Here is a 25,713-nt window from a genome sequence, read left to right as displayed (position 1 = left end):
GACTTTTGTTTTTGTTCTTTTTTGTTCGTATTTTGTCTTTAGATGGTTAAACAAAATGATTTTTTGTTTTGTATACATAATTTTAGTTTGCTTTAACTTTAAATAAACGATTACAAATGACAGTTTAAGCTAAGAGAGACAAACAAGAAAACAAAAATCTGCCTTCGTCGTCGTTGCCGTCGGTTGTCTATGGCGGTGGTTCTGGATTTTTGGTATGTGCAAACTTAATTATGAATTCTAAAAGTGTATGCAAGTATAGGAACAGAGGGACGGGACGGGATATAGCGAGCAAAAGTCTCTTTCAATAATGAAACATCAACAGAATATTAAAAAAAAAAACAAGAACATCATACAAACAAAAACTTAACTTTTCTACATGATATGCAAGAAACGGATGTGTTTTGTAGTCAGAACATCATCGTTCTCACTATCCAACCAGGATAGCAGATAATGGGCGCTTATTCAGGGTCGGATTTGGGACATAATAAAAATAAGCAAGGCGTTGTTTGTATAGATTTGGTAGTAGGATAGTTTTAAAAAGTGTGTTATAACTAATTTCGACTACTGGATTAAATCCATGCCTACGCCATCTAAAGTTTTTGTACGTGAATTGCGAGGAATTGACAAATATTCCAAAAGTAATTCTTGCCATGAAAAGTGCTTTATCAAATTAGCCGTTCGGATTCGGTTGTAGATCTCCTCCATCACTAGCAACATTACTCGCATACAGGAATGGTTGAGAGTTGTAAGTCGCACTAGGCCCTGATTCTCAACGGACTGTTGAACCACCTAACTTATAAAATAAATAAATTAGGTGGCGCAATAGTCCGTAGGGCATCAGAGCCTAGTGACTTATAACTTTTAACTATTCCTGTGTGTGAGTATTTCCAGGGACTTACTTACTTAAATAAATAAACAAAGAAGATGCTGGAATACGACCCAAATTGATAACTTTTCATCCCGTCGGTCAATTTATATTGCTTTAAAAGATTGTAGGTTTTTGTGTTTTGTAAAACAAGTTGTCAGTTGAATTATTCTAAAAAAAATTTAAATTATTTTAATCGTCCGATAAAATTTGTATGTGAGCCGAATAAAACACGTCTTCTTATGCTTGCGGTCAGGATTCAACTGACTCCTCATCTTTTATTCTTTATTCTTTAATATCCCTACCTACCGGCAGTCAGTTTCCCCTTTTTACATATTCCAGAGTATACCCGTTACAAATTTTGTTTTTTTCGTCTTTCTGTTTATTTTTACTACTACATTATCAACAATATTTTGCATTTAATGACATAGTTTGATTTTAAAATAAACGAGTAAACGAGATTTTTAGTCGAAAAACAATGTATACCAATTTAAAAACCATTTCTTAAAAATTTGTATTTATTTTATAAATAAATACAAATTGGATGAATGAAATTAGTTTGAAGCTATCGAAAACCGAACATACATTTTTACCAAACCTGCGTATTGTTTTTTGTAGAATTTACTTAGTTTTTATGAAAAAATGAGCTGTTTGATTTTTGTAAAAAACAATATTTTTTGTAAGATAAAATTAGTAACAAGCCAATATTTTTAATTTTTAAAAAGATATTTGAGTCAAAAGTAAATTTTTACCAAGTTTTAGTATTGTTGTTTTAAATAGGTTTTTATTTTTTGTAAACCAAACTGTCAATTTGATTTTTCTCAAAACTTTACTGAATATTGAAAACAATTTTTCTTTATAAATAATAATCTCAAATTTTTGAAAAGATATTCGAGTCGAAAATCAATTTTTACCAACTTTTATTAATTTTTGTTTATTTTTTTTTTGTAAAAAACTGGCATTTAGATTTTTCTCAAAATTTGACCAAATGTCAAAAACGTAATTTTTGTTCCATTAAATTGTTTTGGAGATAAAACCATTTACTGTTCGTAAAATATTCAAGGTGGCACATTTTTTTTTCTTCAGTTTTTTTTGATTTATAAAAAAAACCGTTAGTTGTTTTTTCTAAAAATGTATTTGTTTGGTATCAGGTCACAATATATAACATTTAATTTAAGTCTCTAGCGTTATTGGTTCGTGAGATCTTTCAGTTTAACCAAAATTGTCACACTTTTTTTTAATTGCTATAGTAAAAATAACCACCCACTGATTTTTTTTTTTGAGAGTCCATTCTGCATTATTTTCTGTACTACTGGTTCTTGAGCTTTGGACGACGAAAAAAACTTCGCGAACGTACGTACACACGCGCAAACAGAAACCTCTCTTTAAATCTTTTATTTCGACTCCAGGGACCTTAAAACGCCGAGAAATGTCAAAATTTTCAATTCAACAAATCGGACCGATTACAATAACTTCCTATGGGAAATTAATTAAGTGGTGCAAAAGTCCGACATGGTTTCAAATTGTATCCAGATTGATTGAAGACTACTTTCTTTTTATGCTTTAAGTATTTCATGGTTTCATCTTGCATGTACCAGAGTTCATTCAATTCTTTTAATCTATTTCTTATTTTTTTTTTGTTTTTAGTCTTTAAACATGGCTGTAGGCTGTTTTTTTTTTTGAATTTTTTTCATAGACCTAGACCAAATAGCTTCATCTCTTCCTCATGTCAACAAAAGTCCGAAATTTGACTAACAGAATTCTTAAAATTTGTATCACTCTGAAATAGTTGAAAGCTATCTGTCGTGGTGTCTTTTAAAACCGACTGAATATTTCGCAAATGGCCGCTGTCAAACCTCAAAAGTCCTTATTGGCAGAATTTTTAATAATAGCTTGTATTGCATATCAGCATGGGCCTTAAAGTCTTAGTTCCAAGAATCAGCGGCCAACCCCGTTACTTAGTTTTATATCTATAAAACTAAGCTTGTATGGTATGGTCTAGGTGCACTTGCTTGCTCATATATCCTCTTTTCATGCATGTACTTATTTAATATATAAATACATATACGTAAGATAGGTACACGGTTCTATATCTCTGAGAGATATATTTTGTGAATTCCTTGCACAAACATAATATTTTCCATCAGAGGTGTGTAAATATCTTTGTCTATACCTTTGTCTGCACGTATTTTTCACATACAAGATATAAGACAAGCAAATATCTGAAAGATATTTTTTTTTTGTGTTTTCTCATTTGTGCGATATCAGCTAAAATCCTTGCATATTTTTTCGTTCTCTAACATCTCGCATCGTTTTTGAACTCAAGTGGAAAGACAACAAAAGCGCAAAATATACAAAATCAACCCAAATTTTCCTGAGTAAAACTTCAGCCATAAGGATTCACCAAAAATGCAAGAAATTTCACTTAAAATTCCTTTACGTAAACATGTGTGTTCTTTTTATATGTGTAGTTGTTGGTATGAGCTGTTCGTCTGTATATGAATTTAGTTTTTATAAGTCTTTGTCATAAAGGATTCTCTGAAAATAGTTGAAGTATTTTGCCATCCTCGTATATGTTCACTACACTAAGAAGAATTCAAGTAAAATGGTTCATTCGCTTTCGTCTAATGGATTTAATGGTGTTTTATGGTGGCATTTGTTCTTTTCGTTAAGCCCTTTTAATAGAAAGGGGTTTCGCATGAGATCTGATGGGACGACACGAGGAAGGGGATATATGCGAAAATTGACTTTTGTCTGGATTTCAAAACAGTCACAACCATTTTTACATACCTACACACAAATGTGGTGTCAAGAAGAAATTTCTTTAGAAATTATATAAATATGTCAGTCTTGATGGTTTTTCTTATTGCCCGATGTAGATATTTCATGCAGACTAATTTCACATAATTAATTTGAAGGCCTTTATGCTATGAATTTGATTGGATTACAAAAAAAAAAATTAAAAAAAAGATAGACAATAGTTTTCAACTTAAATTAAGTAATTAAACATAGAAACGAATTATTTTTGTTTATAATTTTTAACTTTCTAAAAAATATTATTGTTTTTTTTTTCTGTTTTTCTCTTATTGTTTTAATTATTTATTATAATTAATTTTGTATAACGAACCTAACTGCAGATTTTTGTTTGTTTGTTTGTTTCTCATTTTACCAATTAAAGGTTCGTCAATTAGATTATCAGAGATTCAGGCATTGCAAGAAAAATACGAAAAGGAGGACATTGAGCGACATGCTTTTATGGGCTACAATCATGACCACATATTTTATTCATCAGGTTTGTCCATAATATCCAATAAGAAAAAATAAATTGTTTTTCTTATTTATTTTTCTTTAAAACCCAACAAAACAAAAATTGGAATTAATATGTTCCCACAACCCTCTCTTCCCTCCAACATATATTTGTGTTTAATTTGGTTTCTCTTACCTATTTGCGGCAAATAATAAATTTTTGGAATATTTATTATCAAAATTTTTGAAAAACAAAAGATGAAACCATTTTATCAAAAGCATGATACTTATCTTTTCTTTCTTATTGTCATTTATAATACTTTTAAGAAAATTTATTATATCTATCACTTTAATAATTGATTTTTCCATTGTGACAAGCTATTGAAATGTTTATAAAGTTTCGAAGACATTTTCTTCATTGCAATCTCCTAATCGAATATAAGGTTTTGTTTTAAACTTTGATACGCCAGTTCTAGTTTGAAAATGTCTATTTCTTTAAAGGTTTTGCAATAGTTTTCTAAAAAAACACACATGTATTCTCTATCTTCCATTCCTGACACTATACTCGTTTACAGGAATAGTTGAGATTAGTTCTTCAAGAAGTGTCACTCAATTTATTTTTTTATCTCTATGAAGAAGGAATATTAAAGATGCTCACAGCTTCAATTGTTTTGAAATATATTTTTGATATTAAATTTAAATTATAGAAAATATAAAAAACATGAATCTTATGAAAAAACTTATTGATTTAGAATGTTAGAAACACATAGAAAGGTATATTGAATTACTTAAGATTGAGGCAGTAATTTTTTAAATTTTTACTCATTGTGTTTTGTAAAGTTTTACCCTATTAAAATTGTTAAAAATAGTAAAATGTTCAAATAATTATTTGAACTAAGGTACTTACTAAAAAAGCCTTAACTAAATAAATTAATTAAGGGATAGAGGGGACCTACATCCTTAAGGAGAATTTGTCAATTCCTCGCAAGAGGCAGTACCCGTGAAAAAAACTTTAGATGGCATAGTCAGGGATCGAACCCAAGACCTCTGGCTAACTCGTTTAAAATATTGCACCATAGTTATTAAATTGGTTTTTGTCCCATTTTCTTAGTCAAAATGTATAATTTAACAATAGGTAAATTATTTGTTTTATTAGACCATATGTTTTAAATGGAAATTAATATTAAAGTCACTCCCTAAAACGGCATCAACAATATTATTAGAAAATGTGTTTATTCATTTAAAATGTAAATTATAGTCAACGAAAAATATGTAATAATTTTTTAACTAATTTTAACACAAAACATAGATACCTAATAAAACTGTTAAAAATAAACCTTATGGAGTTTGTGAAAAATGACCTCTTATTAACTACGATGAGCTCATATAACAGTAATTCCTGAGAATTATAAAAAAGTTGTATTTAATAAAGTAAGCTATAAAGATGAATAAATAAAGGTTCCGCTGAATAACTTTTTTTTTGAAAATGTTGTAAAAACATCGAGTGTAACTTTAGCAGCGTAGCATGTAGCGCCGTCCTGTTGAAACCAAATGCTGCCAATATCCTCCTCTTCAATTTTTTAAACAAAATTTCGTTCGTCAGGCCCGATTGACTGTAACGGCCAATCCTTGCTCATTTTCGAATAAAAATGACCTTATTATGTATCTGGACCAAAATCCGCACCAAACAGTGATCGTTATGGATGTATCGGCTATTCAATGCTACAAATTTGTTTATTTATCCGCCAAGATCAAAATGAGCTCCATCTGAAGATGTGATTTTTTGACAAAATCGACATCTTCTCTAAGCGTTGTTCCCAGCGTTGTTCAAGCGTATACACGACCATATTCGTTCAGCGGAAGAATTAAACTAATTATCTGTCAAATCAGACATGAGCTAAGTGTTACCATTGACGAAATAAGAACTAGTTGAAAAAAAGTTAGATGGAGGACCGTTTATATTTACAATAATTTTAATTATTTTGTATTTTATTATCATTCAGTTTTTCGAAAATTATTTCTCCCGCCTTCATTTTAAACGTTATTGTTTTTATAGTTGGACAAAAAAAAAATAAAACAATATTTTAGACCTAGAAAATTTTGGGAGTAGGTTATAACCAAAATTCCTTGATTTGAATTTGTAAATATACGTTAATACCATTGTATCAAATTTAACCACCTGCTTAAGCTTCTAACAATTAATTTTTGAACATAAAACACCGATCCTAACTTTTTTTCTATAGGGTATTACCAAAGGTATGATATACCCAAATATTTGAAAACTTGCCCTGATTACAAAAATGCATGTCTAACACGTTTTGGTTGCAGTTCTCTGCTTGCCAAACATTTGTATAATTTTTCAAATGAAGTTTTCAATTAAAAACCCTCATAACATTTTCCCTATGATATGTAACTATAAGAATGATGCATCAAAAAATCAGTAAAATCCCTTGATTGCAAAGAGAAGTGTCCAAGACGTTTTATACACTCAGCATTCTGCCCGCAAGAAGCATTTTCAGCTTTTTCAAATGCATTTTCAACTAGAAAAACGGATCATATTTTTTTTCTATAAAGTATAACCAAAGGAATGATGAACCCAAATATCAGAAAACATTCACAATAATTTGAATAATTTTTCAAATGCATTTTTTAATATAAAACACCAATAACGTTTTTCCTTAAAGATATAACCAAAAGAGCATAATGCAAGCAGAAAAGTCAAACGTCTTTGACACACTTTTTTGTAGTAAATAGATTTTTTCTGATTTTTTGATGTGGTTACATTTTGAACAAAACATAACCGGCACACAAACTTGGTTATTTAAAACAACAAGCAAGAAAAAGCAACGATAGTAAAGTTAAGGACAAAACATGTCCTTAAAACAGATATAAAAAGGCTCTAAATAGGATTTTAAAGTGATAATTCAAGATTTTAAAGTGATAAGACCAAATTGTTAGTTTTATTAATAAAATTCCCTTGCCCAAAAAATAATGTTAGGCTTATAAAGAGTGAAGCTATCTTCATTGTACTTTCGTTTATTTTAGTTTTTACGCTCTCGTAGTTTTAAATTATTCAATAGAATCATTCGTAATTTTGGGCATTTATCAAAAACCTTAAAACCTTGCAACCAAAAGATATTCTGGGGTGCCAGCACATAACTTGATACAACCGAGTTTAGTCGATACAATCGAGCATTGGCAGCACACATTTTGGTTCAATCGAGTGTCCTCGATGGTTTCACCAGATTCGGCAGCACACAAACGTCGGGAGTGATTTTTGTGTTAGAAAAATGGAAAAACAAAATAATATGTCAATAAATAAAAACACACTTAGATTTTGACCAATTTTATGAGTTCTCACGTCGATTTAGCGAGGGGAATTCTTAAAACTGCCCAAGGGAGGAAAAATATGAGTACCATCAACGCATTTCCTACAATATAATAATACTCCTTGCTGGCTCCAAATTTAGTCCATTGCGGACAATACTAATTTTCCAGACGACTTGAAGTTAGGCGAAAGAACTTGAAAACTGTTGTCTGTGAAATACTTAGCAACATAAAGCTGTAGAACTAGTGGAACTGATGTTATTTTTCTGTCTTCTGGAAGATCTAACGAGCTGAGTATCTTGTAAAAACATTCCTTGTTGACTCTAAACTGCTGCACAAAGTTAAAAAATATTTACTCATTTTTACTCAATTCGAATGGGTTGCTATTATCTCCCAAATATCTTCTTTTGATTTTAGCACATGACACTTCTTCGCCTTCACTTTCACTCTCCGAATCAAAGAAAAACATTTCGGAAAAGACTTAAAATTGAAAGAAGATTGGAATAATTTCAAAGTAAACTCATTTGATATTTCATTTTATAGTTCACAATGACTTTTTTAAGTAAAAGTCACAATGAATCTCGTCTCAAATTACGTGCTGTTACGATCGACAATCCTCGATTGTATCAAGTTACGTGCTGGCATCCCTGAACTTCTCGAAAATGTTGAATGTACCTTAATCAATACATTCCTCAACTACCATCCATCCTATAATTCTAATGATATCCAGGGGTTCACAATGTATTCACAGAGATCTGCGAAAAGTTCTCTTCTACCATTGCTGATGTAAACCTTAAACTCAAAAACCTTTCCTAAAATATAATTAGAACAGACTTTAGCCGTAGCCTTACCACAGATCAATCATGATTTTAAATGCATATACTTAAATTTTCCTCAGAGAAGTGATCAAGTTAAGAGTCTATGGCGCAAAAATTTAAACTACCCATTACTAAGGTCTTAATAATGAACTGTTAAATAATGCTTACTATTGAGCATATTTTACTAAACGAGTCTAAAATTTAAACCACTGTGTTCGTTTTAATTGATGTCAAAATTAATATAATTTAAATAAATCATATCCCAAGCTTAGTAAAATACTAAAAATGACTTTAGCATTCTACTAAATCGTTTAAAAATTTGCGCCTTTCGAAGCTTTTACTATTTTGAAAATATTGCTCCAAAATTAACTTACTGATCATTCCCAATTTTAAGTATTTCTAAACCGTTAAATCTAATTTTCTTTTGTATAGTTAAAAAATTCAAACTATATGATTGAAAGTTAAAACTTAATTATGCTAGTTTTGTTTTGTTTGAAAAGCATTAAAGACAAATGGCACTATTAATGTTACATATCTTTTTTGAAATAAAAACGAAATGTGTTATTTCAAATATCAACTTTTTATTTTATTCAAATTTATACAATTCTCTATAACGGATACATCACTGTTGCTCTAATAAAATCGTTTACTTCTTTATTATTGTACTTTTCAATACTTCGTTCCACTTTGTTTCAATAAATATATAAAGATACTTAATTAATTTTTGAATAAATAAATTCATCGATTTCGGTAAAATATCATCAATCCAATACAATCTTATTCATCTAGTTAAAAACTGATTAATTCACAATTAAAAAATTTCAAAAAAAAAACATATTGGCAGTGTTATAAATCGCATATAATTAGAAATGTTTCTATCTATTAAAATAAAACTTTCATTTAGATTGCATAGAAAATTATCATAAATGTTTATTTAAATATTTCTTAAATCTGTTATAACTAACCCAAAGTAACCTTTCTTTAAAAAAAAAAGAAGAAAACTATAATCGAACTCTTAATAAACAAATTGAAAAATTAATTTTCTCTCTTAAGAAAATTATTAACAAATTTCCATTCTTAAAACATGAAATATTACCTATTGGAAAAAAGAAAAAAACATAAAATGAAAATATCTTCATTTACCTTCAACTAAATAGCTATAAAGATATTAAGATACTCGAAGAGAAAGAAAAATTTTATAAAAACAATCTTTAAAATTTCCCCTCTACCTTATTATTGTTTTTTTTGTATTTTTATTTTGTTTAAAAATTTATCATTCATATAGAATATTTTTATAGGCAAGTTTAGGTGCGGGTACATTATAAATATGAAATCGAGCGAACCAAGAATCTATCTACTCGTATATCTATCTTTTTGTCTGTCTGTCTGGCCTGGAATGAAAAAATAAAAAAAAAATTGAATTATTATTTATGGCAACATGACTTAACGTTAATAAACGTATTATTAAAATTTAGAATTGTTTTTATGGATTTTATAGCATCATCATCATAATTTTTATTATTCAATAAACTTTATTGTTATTATTTTTATTACAATTAATTGTTATTCGCGCGAGGCTATTGTACACATGGTCTTTATAGTGTATATGCTTAAAGCGGGTGTTAGATTCTTCAAATTTTTTTATCTAAGTGACGATGACTGTCTCTAAAAGATTGAATAAGTAGTAGGTAGGTAGGTATTATTATTATTTTTATAATTTAGACGTGTGGCGACGAGACGACAGCATAACTACAGAATAGTATAATTACTTAATTATGCAATCATTCTTTATTCACTGACTAACAAATGAAAAATTTTATTTCAAATTGGCGAGTGTGAAGTCTCTTGTTAGCTCGGCCCAATTAAACACCCAAAATACCCCTTGAATGACACATATGTGTTTTTTCTTTTAAACATTTTATAGCCTTAATACGAGAGGATTAACTACTTTTATTTCGGATTTAAGTAGGCCATATAATAAAACTATACCACCGGCGGTGATGGAGCTGCTGCCACTTGCTATCAGATAGTTTTATAACTATCTGTAGGTAGGTTTTTGATGGTTTATTTGGAGTCTTTTTTTTAGAGGACGAGGCCATAATTTCGTCAAGTGTCGTGACATGGCTTTACAACCAAGACCAAACATATCTACAGCTTATACTGAGGTTTTATAGGCATATCTATGGCACGAGAGTAGAGCAGAGCGCATACAATTCGGGAGTAATTATCCGGTGGTTAAATTTACTTTAACTATCGTGTTAAATAGTTAAAAAAGGCTATAAAAACAGCCAAGTTGAAGAAGATTCTCTCATCTAGATACATTTTTATGGTCATAAAGTTGATTTATGTCTGTTCTTTTCCCTTTTCGTTTTTCTTTCTTTTTCTATTCCATACAATCATGGCTGTTCTCTTTTTTCCTCTTTTTTAATGGAAGTTTTGTTGCTTCAATTATGACAATTCAAGTTAGATAGTTTTTTTGGAAGGAAGGTGTAGGAATAGAAGCAAACTTAGGTAGAAGGATGTGCATTATAGGTAAAAAAAAACCGTCCTATGTATTGAGGAGGAGCCTGCGCACGAACCCAAAACAGTTTCAAACTTCTTTTGCCTTTTTCTAGAAATCTATCTGAAAAAACAAGTGGTCTGGCCACCAAGAAATCCCTACACACCATAGAACAACCGGTCTGAGTTGAAACACGAAAGAAAAGTATGAGGTAAAAAGAGCATCTCATCAAATGCATGCGATGGAATGCGTTGCCATGCATAGGTTTCCCCTTTTCTCATATTATTAATCTCCACCAGCCCAGAAGACAGAGTAAACATGTAAATGAGTTAATTTCTCTTTGCGTGTGTGAGTAGCAATTTGTGTGACTGTGTGTAAAACAAGAATGGTTGCCATGGTGATGAAGACGAAGCCATATTTGATTTTCTAATTTCTTCTCCTCTCTGTCTCTTCCGTTGACTGAGTGATTGTATGTTGTGAAGTTTGGTTATTAGTTAGAGCGGGATGGACTTACATGTGCCTTTTTGTTTGCGGGGAGAATGAACTTCTATGGCGCTTAGTATACCCAACGATAAAATAACAGTGTGTGGTGAATGTGAATTTCTGAAGTAAAAATCGATAGATGGTTGCCTTAGTGTTGCGGCTAGCGGATAAATTGAATGGATGAATGTCTCTTTTGCATATAGAGCGACCTCATCGAGTATTTTTGTTTTTGTATTTTATTTTTTTAAATGGGAATTAATTTTCTTTTATGGTGATTTTTGATTTTAATCTGCGATTCATCGAATTTAAGCGTCTTAGTTTTGAATGCAAAATGCTAAATTAATATGATATTTATATATTTTTATTTTTTTGTTCGGGTTATTGTTTTATTGAGATATCTGAAAGATTTAAATTTATTTATTATTATGTGGTATAATTTTTGTTTTGTATCTTCTTTAGTTAGTAAATACATAAATATATATGAGATTTAGATCGATAAATATATTTTAAATAAGAATTGTGAATAGATAAAGTTCGATTTTTTTTTCATCATAATTTAACATAATGAGAGCAAGTTCAACAACATTTTTATTAGCAAATGATTTTGAGAAGATAAATATTTGATTAAATATTAAAAAAAAAATATATCTCCATATCGTCGCCTTTATGCCTATATTTTAAAATGTACAACACGAAAGGTGAAATATTTTAGCTCGAATATAAGAATAAATATTTCAATAGTTATAACTACCTAGCTTATATCAGTTTTTAAAATCTATCGATCTATCTTAAAAAAATCATATAATTAGTAGGGTTTCAATACTGAAACAACTTGATTTTATATTTTCCTCCTTTGAAACTCGATTTAAGTCATCAGTCAGTTGTTTATTGACTAAAAATAGGGTGATCAATAGTAAGACATTGTCAATAATATTCCATATTGTCGTGTACACATGCCTCTAGGATTTTAAGACGAAGGTTAGACGATGTTAGATGAAATGATGAATCAATAATAAGTGTTTTGGCAAATTTTTTTTTCTATTTTTGCCCATAGATGTAATATAGTAAGATCTTTTGAAACTTTTAAAAAAATGTCCACACAAAATAGATCAGTCCTTTGAAATAAAAATTGTCAAGAGATAACATCATTTAGAACACAACATATTTAGGAGATTCATCTTGAATCTTATACTATTTCCTATACTCATTTTTTAAATCGCAAGCTTTTCATGTGTTTTTTAAGTTTAGAACGGTTTTATTTGTTAAGTTTTTGATGAGTTTTAATTAAATAAAAAAAAAATCGTTTTTATTACAAAACTATAGTTAGAAAATAACTAGTATCAAAATGCCAAAAAACATGCAACTTTACACGATAGTGAACCGTACTTAAATATTCAGTAACATGTTTTAAAAAGAGGCCACCAACACTGATAATTTCCAATCCCGTCTGTTCATTTATCTTGCTTAAAACCTTTAGAAAATATTAATAGCAATATTTTGTGTGATATAAATAATTTGAAGTCGATGTCTTTCTTTATGCTCCTAATACTTGAGTGTTTTGTTGTTTTTGTAGGTTTTCGTGTTTTGTTTAAAAAGTTGTCAGTTGAATTTTTCTAATAAAAATTACTGAAATTTATCAACAATATTTTGCATATGATGAAATAGTTTGATTTCAAAATCTATTTTGTTGACGGTTTTAATCAAAAACCAATTTTAGTAGCATCCCCCCAATAAGGGCGGGTAGATGGACAAAATTTTAATCGTGGCGTTATCTGTGTGGCACGTAGCGCCGTCCTGCTGAAAACATATGTTGTCTTGGTTTATATGGTTCAATTTGGACCATAAAGAATTAGTAATCATCGTTATGTAGCTTTCGCTGTTGACGGTGACCGCCTCACTAACGTTGCTTTCAAAAAAGTATGGGCCAATTGCGCCGCCGCGCTGGCCGCCGGTCCAAAGTCTACACTACTTTTATAAGGATGCATTATCACCTTGTGAACCTCACGTGGGATGGTTTTGTTCCATATATAGGAATTTCGCTTGTTAACACAGCCATTCATCCAAATATTCGCCTCGTTACTAAAGATGATTTTGGTCAGCGAACAAGCTGCGTTGTCTATGGCCCTGAACTTTGAGCTTCTAGGTGAGTTTAATCTTGTACGGGTGTAGGCCGATGCGAAATTTGCCAAGGTGAAGTCTGCGAAAGGCCGAGTTCTTGTGCACGGCGAGTAATAGACTGCCTCGGGTTCTGCTGTACACTTTCACGACCGCGGCGATGTTTTCGGCCGATCTTGCGTTCCTTGAACGTATGGGTATTGGCTGATTGTTTACTGAACCAGTCGTCTCAAATTTGGCCACCCAACTTTGAAGAGTCGAAACGTCTACTTCTACCATAAGATGGGCGCAATGCGCGCAACTTACCAGTTGAACGTGTTTTTAATCGTGTTACTTGCCATGTTGATTTGACATAATCCACTGAATAATTAACATGAGATTTGACAGATGTCGCCAATACAAAATGGCCAGATAACTGTTATCCAAAATCTACCCGCACCATTTGAAAAACCCTTTATGTATAATACAAAATTGGATTTTTCTAAGAAAATTTATCACAGAACGAAATCATTTTCAAGTCCACACATTCTTTTGTTCACAAAATTTCGAGAATCGAACATCAATTTTTACCAGATTTGCGTAATATTTTTTGTAGATTTTAATTTATATACAATTTTCACTGAATATCGAAAACAATATGTTCTATATGACTAAATAAGTATAAAGTCAATATCCTAAATTTTTGAAAAGATATTTGAGTCGAAAGTAAATTTTTACCAACTTTTAGTTATGTTTATTTTTTAGGTTTTTGATAGAAAACTCTCAAAGATCACACTGACCGAAAAATTTCGATTCGATTTTTCTCAAAGTTTTCCAAGATATCAAAAACGTTATACTCCGTTGCATACAAAATTATACAAGATCAGTATTACGTCACAAAATATGATATCAAATTTAATTCGAGTCGCTAGCTTTGTTGGTTCGTGCGATTTGCTATCGTTCAAAAAGCACGTAATCAATTTGTTTGAGAATCCTTTCTTAATCTTTCTGCCTATATTTTGAATAGTTTTTTAGATATGGACGAAAAAAAAAGCTAAAGTACGGACGTACGGACACACAGGCACCTCTCTAAATGTTCTCTTTAGATTGTAGGGACCTTAAAACGTCTAAAATGTCAACATTTTATATCAAAAAATCGGACTAATTACAAAATATTTCTTCTTTATTTAAACAAGTGTTTCTAACCTAAAACTAAAGATATCAATTGTCAAAAATCTTTTCTTGTAAGTTAACAATTTTTCTACAAATGTGTGCTTTCTTTATCGATAATGATTGATTTAAACTTAAAAACATAAACATTCTTTAGCTGAAATTCAATTTCAATTCTTCATGAATCATGAATCAAAAATGCACATCATTCTAAGCCAAGCATAGAACTTTCAAAAATAAGAATAAGAACACCGACTTATTTCGCAAGACTTTTCAGGAAATAGTAATTTTTAAAAGAGCACTAAAGAGATCTAGAAAGTCAAAATTTTTAATGAAATGGTATTTTCTTAGGAGGTACCTAGGTAGAAATGGATCTCAAGGCAACCTAGCCTGAGATCCAATTAGCGCTGTAGTGCGCCGTTTTGATTAGGAGCGACCTATTCATTTTTATTTTCTGCAACATAAAATCTAGCTTTTTACTCAAAAACTCTTTGAAAATCGACAAAAATTATAGAAAGACTGTAAGTAGTGACTTAAAATTTTAGGTGTCTCTACAATATTTTATACTAATTAATTAGTCCCTCGAGTTTAGTAAGGTTAAAAACATTTAAGGCTTAAAATAGGGTTGCGAAAACAATGTTAAGCTAAGTTATAATCGAGCAAAGATACATTATCTAAACATAAACATTCAACGAGATACAAGATATTAGAAAATGTGAAATTTAAACCTAATGAGCAAAATGATCTTACGGATAGATGACTCCCACTATCCTAAAACGTTTTGAATGCAATCGTAAATATTTGGGTTCTGTAAAGTAGCACATTTAAGTATTAAAAAAACACAATGATTGCATTTTCGAATATAACTTAATACAAAAAACTTTCTCTTATTAGTATTTTAACTCAACAAGAAACTTTCTTTCTTTTGTTCCTTAGTTTACAAAAAGGATATAGCACTCACCATATCTATATCTGTGTATTCAAGATTCAAGATTCAAAATTTCATGCAAAATCAAACAACAAACATTTATATGAAGAAAACAAAGCCAAAAATATCCTAAAGCCTTTCATATCCTTTCTTTTCTTCTTATTTTCTTTTTTTTTGTTTGCCAAAAACATGTCAAAAAAAAAGAGAAAACGCGATAGAAAGTTATTACACGAAAGGGTAACATAATATCTACACAGAAAAACCTTACCTAGTTGTCTTCTGTTCCAAACAACATGCAACTGTTCTAAAAGGACATTCACCGCATTCACCCCAGGAGGTAGCCAAAAGCAAGAAGTTCCTATACCTATATACATTTGTATATAATAAGACAATAAAGGACTAAAAACTCAGTGTCACGAAAAGTATAAAATAATTTTGCACACACAGATCTTTTTACAAGAAAACTATGAAGCGAAGCGTCGCGTCGGCGGGCGGCCAGTGCGGTAGCGTAGAAATTCATATTTTCCGGTTAGTATGTCTGGCATCCAGTCAGTCAGTCAGTTGTTCACCTTTAAGTATGGTTTTTTTTGTGTTTCCTTAAAAAATTGTCTACTCTCAGAAAAGAAAAAGGGTAATTTTTACTACCGGTGTTTCTAATGAGACGTCTGTCATAAATCTTAGTTTTACCTTTGCTCATTGTTTTCATACATCTTTTACAAAAAATTCAAAAAAATAACTGAGCGCTGAAAAAATTTCTAAAAATTCATACTGTTTATGTTTTGAAATCAAAGATGTTTGTTTATGACGGTCTGAGACGAGATAAAAAAAGGAAGAAAGACAAAATTGCACGCTCACTTTTTATGGTTTAATTGCACCTAGCTTAGGTGAAATTGCAAAAATAAAGGTTTTTCCTAAAACAACCATAAAAATATTGCAAAACAATGGATCCTAGAAGAATAACGCATCTATCGAGTGTTCTTGGTTGTTTTGGTATTTTTAACACGACAGAAAATGTGTGATAAAATAACATAAAACCTTAAAGATTCACTCAGTCCTCACCAGGGATAAGGTATTGGTTAAAGTAGGTAGGAAATATAAAAAAACACCATGGCATTAATTAACATATAAGACTAAGTGAAATTAAGTTGACAAGTAATATCCTCTTTAACAATTAGACTTCTGAATTGAAATATTTTCACAACTTATGTGTACCTATACCTATCTGCTGTGCATATAAAACTAAATGTTTTGACCTCTTTTACTTAATGAGTCAAACATGATCCTGACCATCTTAAATTACTTTTAATCTATCTCTCTCTCTCTTTTATACTGCATTCATATAAATATGCAAGAAAAAATTAACATAATTCTCTGGTTGCAAATTAATAACAACAACAACAACTGATTTTTTCTTAAAGGTCCAAATGGCTGTCCGAGACGTCGAGGTCGACAAACCTACACACGATTCCAAACCCTGGAATTGGAAAAGGAATTCCATTTTAATCATTACTTAACGCGAAGGCGACGGATCGAAATTGCGCATGCACTCTGCCTAACTGAGCGTCAGATAAAAATTTGGTTCCAAAACCGGCGAATGAAATTAAAGAAGGAACTTCGAGCCGTAAAAGAGATCAACGAGCAAGTGAGTTATATTATATGAGTATATTTTTTGAATTTCAATAAATTTTATTTTTTTTAATTCATTTATTTATTTACTTCCAAATCAGTTGGAATTTATTGTATTTGTTTAAACAAACAAAAAAAACATAAACTTTCGTAATTTCTTTATTTCTCTCGCGATGAAATGAAAATTTATTTATCTTCATATTTTCAAACATCACAGTGAGATAAAGAAAAGATTAACCGCATTGTTTTTGTTTTGTTTTAAAAACAACACAAATTAAAAACAAAATAAAGATCTTAATTGTGCAATTTTTATATGGAGTAGGTAGGTAGGTAGGTAGCAGTCGTATGTTATTTGAATGCGTCACCAAAAGTATTCGATGGAATTTTTGTTTCTTTCTCAGAAATTCATTGACTGACTGTTGAGTCGTCTCAAGACTTAAAGTTGAACATTGACTGTTTTTGTTAATTAAAACGTTACTAATTATATTTTATACTAGATACACTTGTCTGACGAGTATCTTTATATCAATTTTAGATATGTATAGATGGATTTTATACTTTTTGACAGGCATATCGATTCGCTAATGAATTCGAATACTAATAGATACGCAATCAACTGCTGTGCGATTGGTTTGTTCAGCAATTTTAGTGGCCAAGATGATAATTGTGACTCTGATGGTTATAGGTTTTGCATCCGATACATTGATTGTTTTTTGACATAAAATAGTTTGACTTAACAGATTTGAAAGTTTATCTGATGGTATGAAAATTTGCTGTTCCTAAAAGGGTGATTTTTAGGTATTATCTTTTTGGCAACACTGGTAGAAACAGCTGACGTACGTTTCGTGTTTTGTTTTACTGTCAAACATCTTCATTTTGGTCTATAATTTAACCATGAATCGTCTTACAAACGAACAACGCTTGCAAATTTGAATTTTATTATTAAAATGCGTGCTCTGTTAAGAAAGTCCATTGCGCGCTTATTCCATTTTCCGGTCAGTTTAATCGACCCTCATTTTTGGCTCAATGGTAACGTAAATAAGCTTCGACACTGGAGTGAAATCAGCAAGAAGCACTGTAAAAGCTACCAATGCATCCAGAAAAAGTCACATTTTGGTGCGGTTCGTAGCGTAACTGGGAATGCTGAGTGGTACCGTGAAATGATATCCATCTTTTTTGTCTTAAATGCAAGACCTTGACTTGCATGGCATGTGGTTTCAACAAGACGGTGCCACATGCAATACAGCACACGCAACAATGAACTTATTGAGAGGCGAGTTCGGTAAACACTTTATTTCTGTTCGGGACCGGTCAATTGGCGGCCTAGATCATGCGATTTAAAGCCTTTAGACTATTTTTTGTGGGGCTATCTTAAAGCTCATGTCTATACAGACAATTCCGCTTCAATTAACGCATTGGAAGACAACATTGAAACATTTATTCGTGGGATACCGGCCGAAATGGTGAAAAGAAAATGGCAAAATTTGACTAAGCGGGTGGACCATTTGAGGCGGAATCCAGGTCAACATTTGCATGAAATAATCTTCAAACATTAAATTATACGGACTGTAATATCGATTCAAATAAGGATTTCATGCGTGTTTTTTTGAAAAAAACTTTCCTATAGCTTTTAAAAAATAACCCTATGTTTGTTTCCTCCAAGAGTAACCGATCCATTGTGGACGTTCTTTTGCCGAACTTCATGAATGAGGAATGTATGGTTTTATACATGTCATTATTTCACGGCTATTTTTATAAACAATGCTAGCTAGTGGCATGCCTCCTCTTCAAGAATTCGAACCGTTATCCATGAATCCAAATTTTGGACTCATTTCATAGTAACTTACCACAGCAGACTTATTTATAGGTGACATCAAATTTGATAGAAGTTGCTTCAACAATATGGCTTCTATCAACTGTCAAAGCTTAGAAGTTGCTTCAATTTTATCATAGAGGGTTATCCATTTTGTAGTTTCAAAATTAAACGCACAAACAATTTTTTTTCATGATATGTCTTTGAAACACTACGTTATTAAAATGACAACCACGCGAATTGTTCAACATTAGCTTTAAAGTGCTCAAGGGTCAAAGGTTTATCTGCCAGAACACGGTCTTTTGCGTAGCCCCACAAAAAAAGTTCAGCAGAAATTAAACGGTCAGAAGATGTCTTTCTCCAAGTTGTATTTTTCAATAGCAGGTAAAAAAAGACGGTTATCATACGACCATAACGCTCCAAATTGACGGTAACGGTCGTTCCATCGTCGTTTTCGAAGAAGTAAGGTCCAATCACACTTCCGGACCAAAGAGCGCACTAAACAGTGACTTTTTGTGGATGTAATGACCTCTCTTCAATTAATTGAGGATTCTCAGGACTCCAACTACGACAAATTTGTTTATTAACATGCTCACCGAGTGCTATTCTTCGTCGCTGAAGAAACTTTTGTTCAAAAATCGCTGTCCACCGCCTGGTTTCAGTTGTTGTGTGAAAAGGACTTTCTATGGACGAAGGTTTAGATCCAAATGCAAAATACGCCATAATGTGCCGTTAGACAGTCCTAGTTCCTGAGAGCAAGGAATAATCGATACATTCGGGTCTTCGGCAACACTTCTCCTTACAGCAGCGATATTTTCAGGATAATGCACAGGCGTTACAATGTCTGTAACTAATCCAGCCTCTCCAAATTTCTTTCTTTACAATTTTATAGCGTAGTTGTACAATTATGCAAACTATCACCATTTTTGTAGTAGGTTTTAACAATTTGTATACGTTGTGCGATAGTTAAATGATCCATTTTCGTAAATGTCAGACTTTTAACTGAAAAAAAATTGGTTTCAAAAAATTAGTTTGACAGATGTTATATTTATTCATATTTTGAAATTAAAAAAAAAAGATTAAAATAATTAAACATAAAATTTGAAAGTATATAAAATTAAACTAAACATTTATTTTTTTTCCTTTCCTTCTAGGCTCGACGTGATCGTGAAGAACAAGAGAAAATGAAAGCTCAAAATGAAATGAAATCCGCCCAACACAATGCCAATAAACAACAAGATCATCAACAACATTCAATTGTGTCACATAATTCTTCTGGCCATCTACATCATCCTGTAGGCTTAAATGATTCCAAATTAGGTCTTGGAATGGGTGTTGGAGTTGGGGGTGTTGGTAGTAATTTAGGAATGATGAGTGCGCTCGATAAAAGTAATCATGATCTGTTAAAAGCAGTTAGTAAAGTAAACACATAAATAAGTTATAATAAATATAATATATATAAAAAGTATAACCCTTCCTATAATCCCTTAAATAAAATAATTTAAAAAAAATGAAAACAAAAAAAACTTAAAATATTATTAAATATAAATCCACCTACATTTTAAATTTAAATTAATGAAAAAAAAATTAAAAGTTATTGAAAATGCAAAATATTAATATAAAATTTGCAAACTGAAAAGAAAAACATAAAAGAATAAAGTTTACAAGAAACGACTGCAATAGATCTACGTAAGAACAGACTATAAAACAATGATTATATACATAAATTAAATTGCAGTATATTATGTAATGTAAAGAATTAAAAACAAAAACAAAAAACTTAAATTAATATATGTTAGGTAAAATCAAAAAATAAAAACAAAAAATGGTAAAATTAGTTTTTGATATAATATATAAACAAAATCTTAGTTGTATTTAATATTGTTTTGTTCACTTACGTAGAAACCTTAAATAAATTAAATTAAAAAAAAAAAAACAAAAACACAAAATTACACAATTATTCTGTTTCTTTAAGAAAATTTACTTAATTATATAATATTATTATTTTTTAACTTCGAAAGAAGAAAATTGGCGATATTAAAATTAATATTTTTTTTCTATATTATATATTAATTAAAATAATATAATTAATAAAAATAAATAATAATTGTAAATATTTTTAAATAATAATTGATTGCCATAATATGATTGTGTTATTAATTTTATGTTTAATGACTTTTTACCCAGACTAAGTCAGTTCGTGAAATATACATAAAAATAGGAATATAAAAGAACACATAGTATCTCTTATGTATAAATGTATTATTTAACAAACTAAAAGCAACAAACAAAAATATTTAAAAATAAAAACGAAAAATTAAATATTTTAATCTGGTGTGTTGCATACCTTCTTATACCTTAACTAAAACAACGTACAGTGAGTTAAATTGCCAGTGAATGTTACAAAATTAGTTAAACTGATGAAACAACAGACATAAAAATATACAATTGCTTTGACATTGTAAGAAAAAATATAAAAAAAAACAACCAATATTGCAATACAAAATACATAATGTAAAAAATGTCTTAAACATAAAAATAAAATAAAAAACAAAAAAAACGTAACCACAAAATAAAGGCTTTCTAAGAGCCAAATCAACCCATATACGTATTAGATAATAAGGCCAAAATATTATTGTAGATATAAATAAAAATATATATTATATATTTTACTGAGTGAATATATAAAGAAAAAAAAGGACTACAACAAAAACCTAAACAAAATACGTAGAATATGAAACAATACACATTTAATATACACCATGTTACTATTATCTCCAACTTAAAAGTAAATTTAAAAAAAAGCAACATTCTTAAAATAATTGAAAAATAAAAATAAAATCGATAAATATATTTATAAAACACACACACACAAACAAAAAGAACAAACAAAATTTCTACACAATATTAATTTTCTTTTTTTTTATTTACAAATCAAAAAAAAATAATTTAATTTTTTTTCTTTGGGTGCATTGTTTTATTTGTAAAATAATGTGCTACACAAAAAAGGTGATATTTTTTTTAAATATGTATTATTCAATTTCTGTTTATGATTTATTATGTTTTTAACATAAATTTTGTTATATGAAAATAGTTTTCAACAATTTGGTTATGTACCTATTCTAGAAACTGTATTGAAAATAAAAAGAGATAGAAGTTTTTTTGAAATTATTTTATCGTTCTGAGTTTTAATTAGTTTTTTTTTTCTTACCTTAAAAAAAATTAAAATTATATTATTTGCCATCCTCATTTTTGTTGTAACAAAATTTATAGAAAAATTTTACTGTTTAAAAAATGTTGATTTTTAATAGTTTCGTTTTAATCCTTTTTTATTCACGTTTTGATTGTTTTTAAAATTCTTTTTATTTTTTTAATTATTTACAAAAAGAAAAAACTGTAAAACAATTTTAATCATAATTTAATATTAAATCTATAAAATACTTATAACATTATTATTATTATTATTGACAGATGGAATACTATAATAACTGTAGTTTAAAATAAATTGAAGGACGAAGATGAAAAAAAAATGAAACATAATCGAAATAAAAATATTTATAATTTTCTTATTTCAAAAATAAAATGCAAATTTGAGACTTAAAAATACTTAAACAAAATTTGTTTTTCATTATTAGATTCTACATTTTTTTTGTTTAATTTTCATTGATTTAGTTTGTTAAATTTTTTCAAAAAGGTTTTTGTTTTTAATTGGTTTCTGGTTTTTAAAAGTGTAGGACTGGTTTTGTTTTGCATGTATATTGAACTTCACCTTTTACATTCTTGATGCCGTTGTATGACTCGGTTTCCAAGCGAATACTTTCCCGAGGGTTGAACTTATTTTGTTTCATAAATCGATGCAAGGGTTATGAAGAGATTTAACCCTTTATTCCTTAGATTATTTTTTATGCCTTCTTATTTTAAAACTAAATGTGAACATTTTGTAATATTTTAAAAAGCTTCAGTATGTATGAATGGATAAGAATTGTTATCGGTTTTCTTGAATAAGACAGGAAACAGTGTTAGAAGGTAAATTAAGTTCAATTGCTTTACTTTGTAGGTGGGTTCGATGATAACTGTCGTTTTTTTGTTGTTAGTATCAAAAAGGAGTACCAGGTATACACCATTTTTGAAATGAACTTTGGCCTGTAACTTTTTAATTACCTTAGCGTGAAATTTTAGTTTTGTATAATTTTGAAGCCATTTTTAGCAATTTATGTATTTTAAAAGAAGCTGTACTTAATTTTAAACCATTTTAACATCCATCTCTATCTCTTAACAATTTGCTCAATTTTAAATCCCGGAATGGCTTCTTTAACTGTTGGCATTTTGCTAAATCCATATGAAATCTGTTCAATTATTTTCATTTTTCAGTCAACAGTTTGGAATTTTAATTAATAGATCCGTTTAAGCGTATTTTCTTGGTTCATTTTCACGAACTGTCACTTTTAAGACATGTCGTTTTTTAATAAAAAGTTTTTTAGGGATAAACTAGTTAGAAAAACGAAAAAAAGGTAACAAGTTTTGGACTCCCTTAGTAAATTGATAAAAATTCAGAAAATTTCTGACTAGTAAATTGTTAAACCCTTAAAAATACGTTGTTTAAAATGTTACGCCTTTATCTTTAAATTAAATTATTTCCAACATGTTTCTTCAATGTCAATGTTTCCGCGGGTTCAGATGCACTATTATTAGATCAAAGAATTAATATTTTGTTGTTTACGACAAAAGGATGACAAGCTTAGAGTATTTGTTAAATATTAAGAAAATTGCTTAGATATGAACAAATTGTTATTTAAAGTTTTGCGTTAATGCTCTTAATATGGTTTGATAACCTTAGAAAATTTATTTCTGTTCAATTTTAATGACAACATTCTTGAAAAACCTTATCCAACTCAAATACAATTTTTAAAACCTTTATTTTCATGAAATGTTTTAAGCCCATTTATAAAGTATATATACTCACTTAAGGTGGCGCTACAGTCCTGTGTGAACTAGGGCCTCACCCAACAAACTTCTCCATCAAGCTCGGTCCCAAGGTAGTTTTCGTCAGTTTTGCGATCCAAATTGGGTGAGGTCACTTTCCACTTGTGCGCGCCACCTGATCCGCGGTCTTCCTCTACTGCACTGTCCTGTGGGTGTGGATTCGAAGGCTTTCCGGGCCGGAGCATTGATTTCCATGCGCTCTACGTGACCCAGCTATCTTAGTCGTTGTACTTTTATCCTTCTGGCTAAGTCTACGTTGCTGTACAGCCCGTACAGCTCGTCGTTCCATCTTCTCCTCCACTCCCTTTCGATGCATAGGAGACCGTAGATCACACGAAGAACTTTTCTCTCAAAACGACCCAAGGTGCTTTTATCCGCTTTTGTCACAGTCCATGCTTCTGCACCTAGTAGCAGGACGAGGATGATAAGGTTCTTATATAGCAACCCTTTAGTCCCTCGAGAGAGAACTTTACCACTCAATTGCTTTCTTAGTCCAAAGAAAAGCAAGAGTTATTATGCGTTTGATCTCAGCGCTGGTGTTGTTTTCTACGTTTACAGCGGAGCCTAGGTAGACGAAGTCCTTGACTACCTCAAAGTTACGTCTGTCGAGTTAGGTATATATAGAATACAAAAATACAACTTTAGCTGTTTGATGTAGGATTTCAAGGATAATATATGACACTCTTTGGTTATCTACACTTTGTTCAGCTTAGAACTTGTATTCGATGCTGAATGCTACCTTTGTAGAGTCTAAGTACATTAATGGTTCTGAACTTACGGGGATATTTCAGATAAAGCTTTTTTAATGAATTTATATTGTGTTAAGTCAATTTTGGATTTTTTTTAGTAAACTCAATAAAATTATGATTTCTAAGAAATGTTAGCTAAAGTACAAGTAGTGTGAAGGTCTTGGGACCAATCTCTTCCTGCTTCACCTAAACTTTTTTTCACAAGTCTCCAGCTTCAGCTAAGAATTAAAAAATCCTTCAAAAGTAATTCTTGAAATGAAAAGTCATTTATCAAAATAGTCATTTGGATTCAGAGTCCATCCCTGACAGAAGAATAGTTGACTGTTGTAAGTCACAAGGGCCTGGTTCTCTATAAGATATTAATCCACCTTATTTATTTATTTACTAAGAAATGTGAGCTCATATTTTATCTACTGAAAGGCATTTGAAAAATATGCATTAATAAAAACAATTTTATTCAGTCACCATTTTTAAATATTGCTTGGAAAAAGTAATTTCCAAGTTTCTTAGGCTCTCCTGTTTATGGGACAGGAAACAAACAGATCTTAATATTCACTTTGAATGTAGGAAGAAAATTTAAGAAACACTTTTCCAGGATAGGCATTGATAATTTTGAATTATGTGTTAAGTTAAAGATGCAAGTAAAACAATGTTAATATTTTAATATAATTTAATTTATATATTCTAAAAAGATACAAAATCTCAAAACCTGATTACTTTTTGTGTATTGAAAAAAACAACAAAAATCGTCACGGGACAAGTTCAACTGAATGAAAATTATAAGTTCTTGCCAAAAGTTTTTCTCAAAAGCGTACTTACATTTTCATAAATAATACATTACAGAAAATTATAACATCAATGAAGAAAAGTTAAGTTTCTTTGCACTATTAACATACGATTCCTTTTTTTTTGTATCTGTGTTGTGTTATGGACTCTTTGGTAAAGTTTGCGAAATTATTCTTATTTTTTTTTGTATATAGCAACTTTGCATTGAATTTTTTAAAACAGGATTGTAGGGTTTTCTCAGAGGGATAACGACGCGACGTCAACTTCTCAAATTTCAAATGAGATTTTTAGATACCATTCATTTTAAGTTTCTTATAACTCACAA

General features: G+C 30.1%; 1 protein-coding gene across 3 annotated transcripts in view; it reads left to right on the top strand.

Moving 5' to 3' along the window:
• Nucleotides 1-22,120, top strand: part of LOC129941926 (homeobox protein abdominal-A) — a 71,505-nt gene extending 49,385 nt beyond the window's left edge. For 2 of the 3 annotated variants that reach the window (XM_056050705.1, XM_056050704.1), the window contains 3 exons: nucleotides 4,044-4,157; nucleotides 16,850-17,073; nucleotides 20,025-22,120. In XM_056050705.1, coding sequence (XP_055906680.1) covers nucleotides 4,044-4,157; nucleotides 16,850-17,073; nucleotides 20,025-20,303 — 617 coding nt within the window. In that variant the 3' untranslated portion in view covers nucleotides 20,304-22,120. The remainder of the gene's footprint in view (nucleotides 1-4,043; nucleotides 4,158-16,849; nucleotides 17,074-20,024) is intronic. The other variant, XM_056050706.1, reaches the window with a different exon arrangement.
• The last annotated feature ends 3,593 nt before the right edge of the window (nucleotides 22,121-25,713 follow it).

Source organism: Eupeodes corollae, chromosome 1 (genome assembly GCF_945859685.1).
Source record: "Eupeodes corollae chromosome 1, idEupCoro1.1, whole genome shotgun sequence".
Taxonomy (NCBI): Eukaryota; Metazoa; Arthropoda; class Insecta; order Diptera; family Syrphidae; genus Eupeodes; species Eupeodes corollae.
Note: the sequence above shows the minus strand (reverse complement) of the source record. Positions and strands in the feature narration are given on the sequence as shown.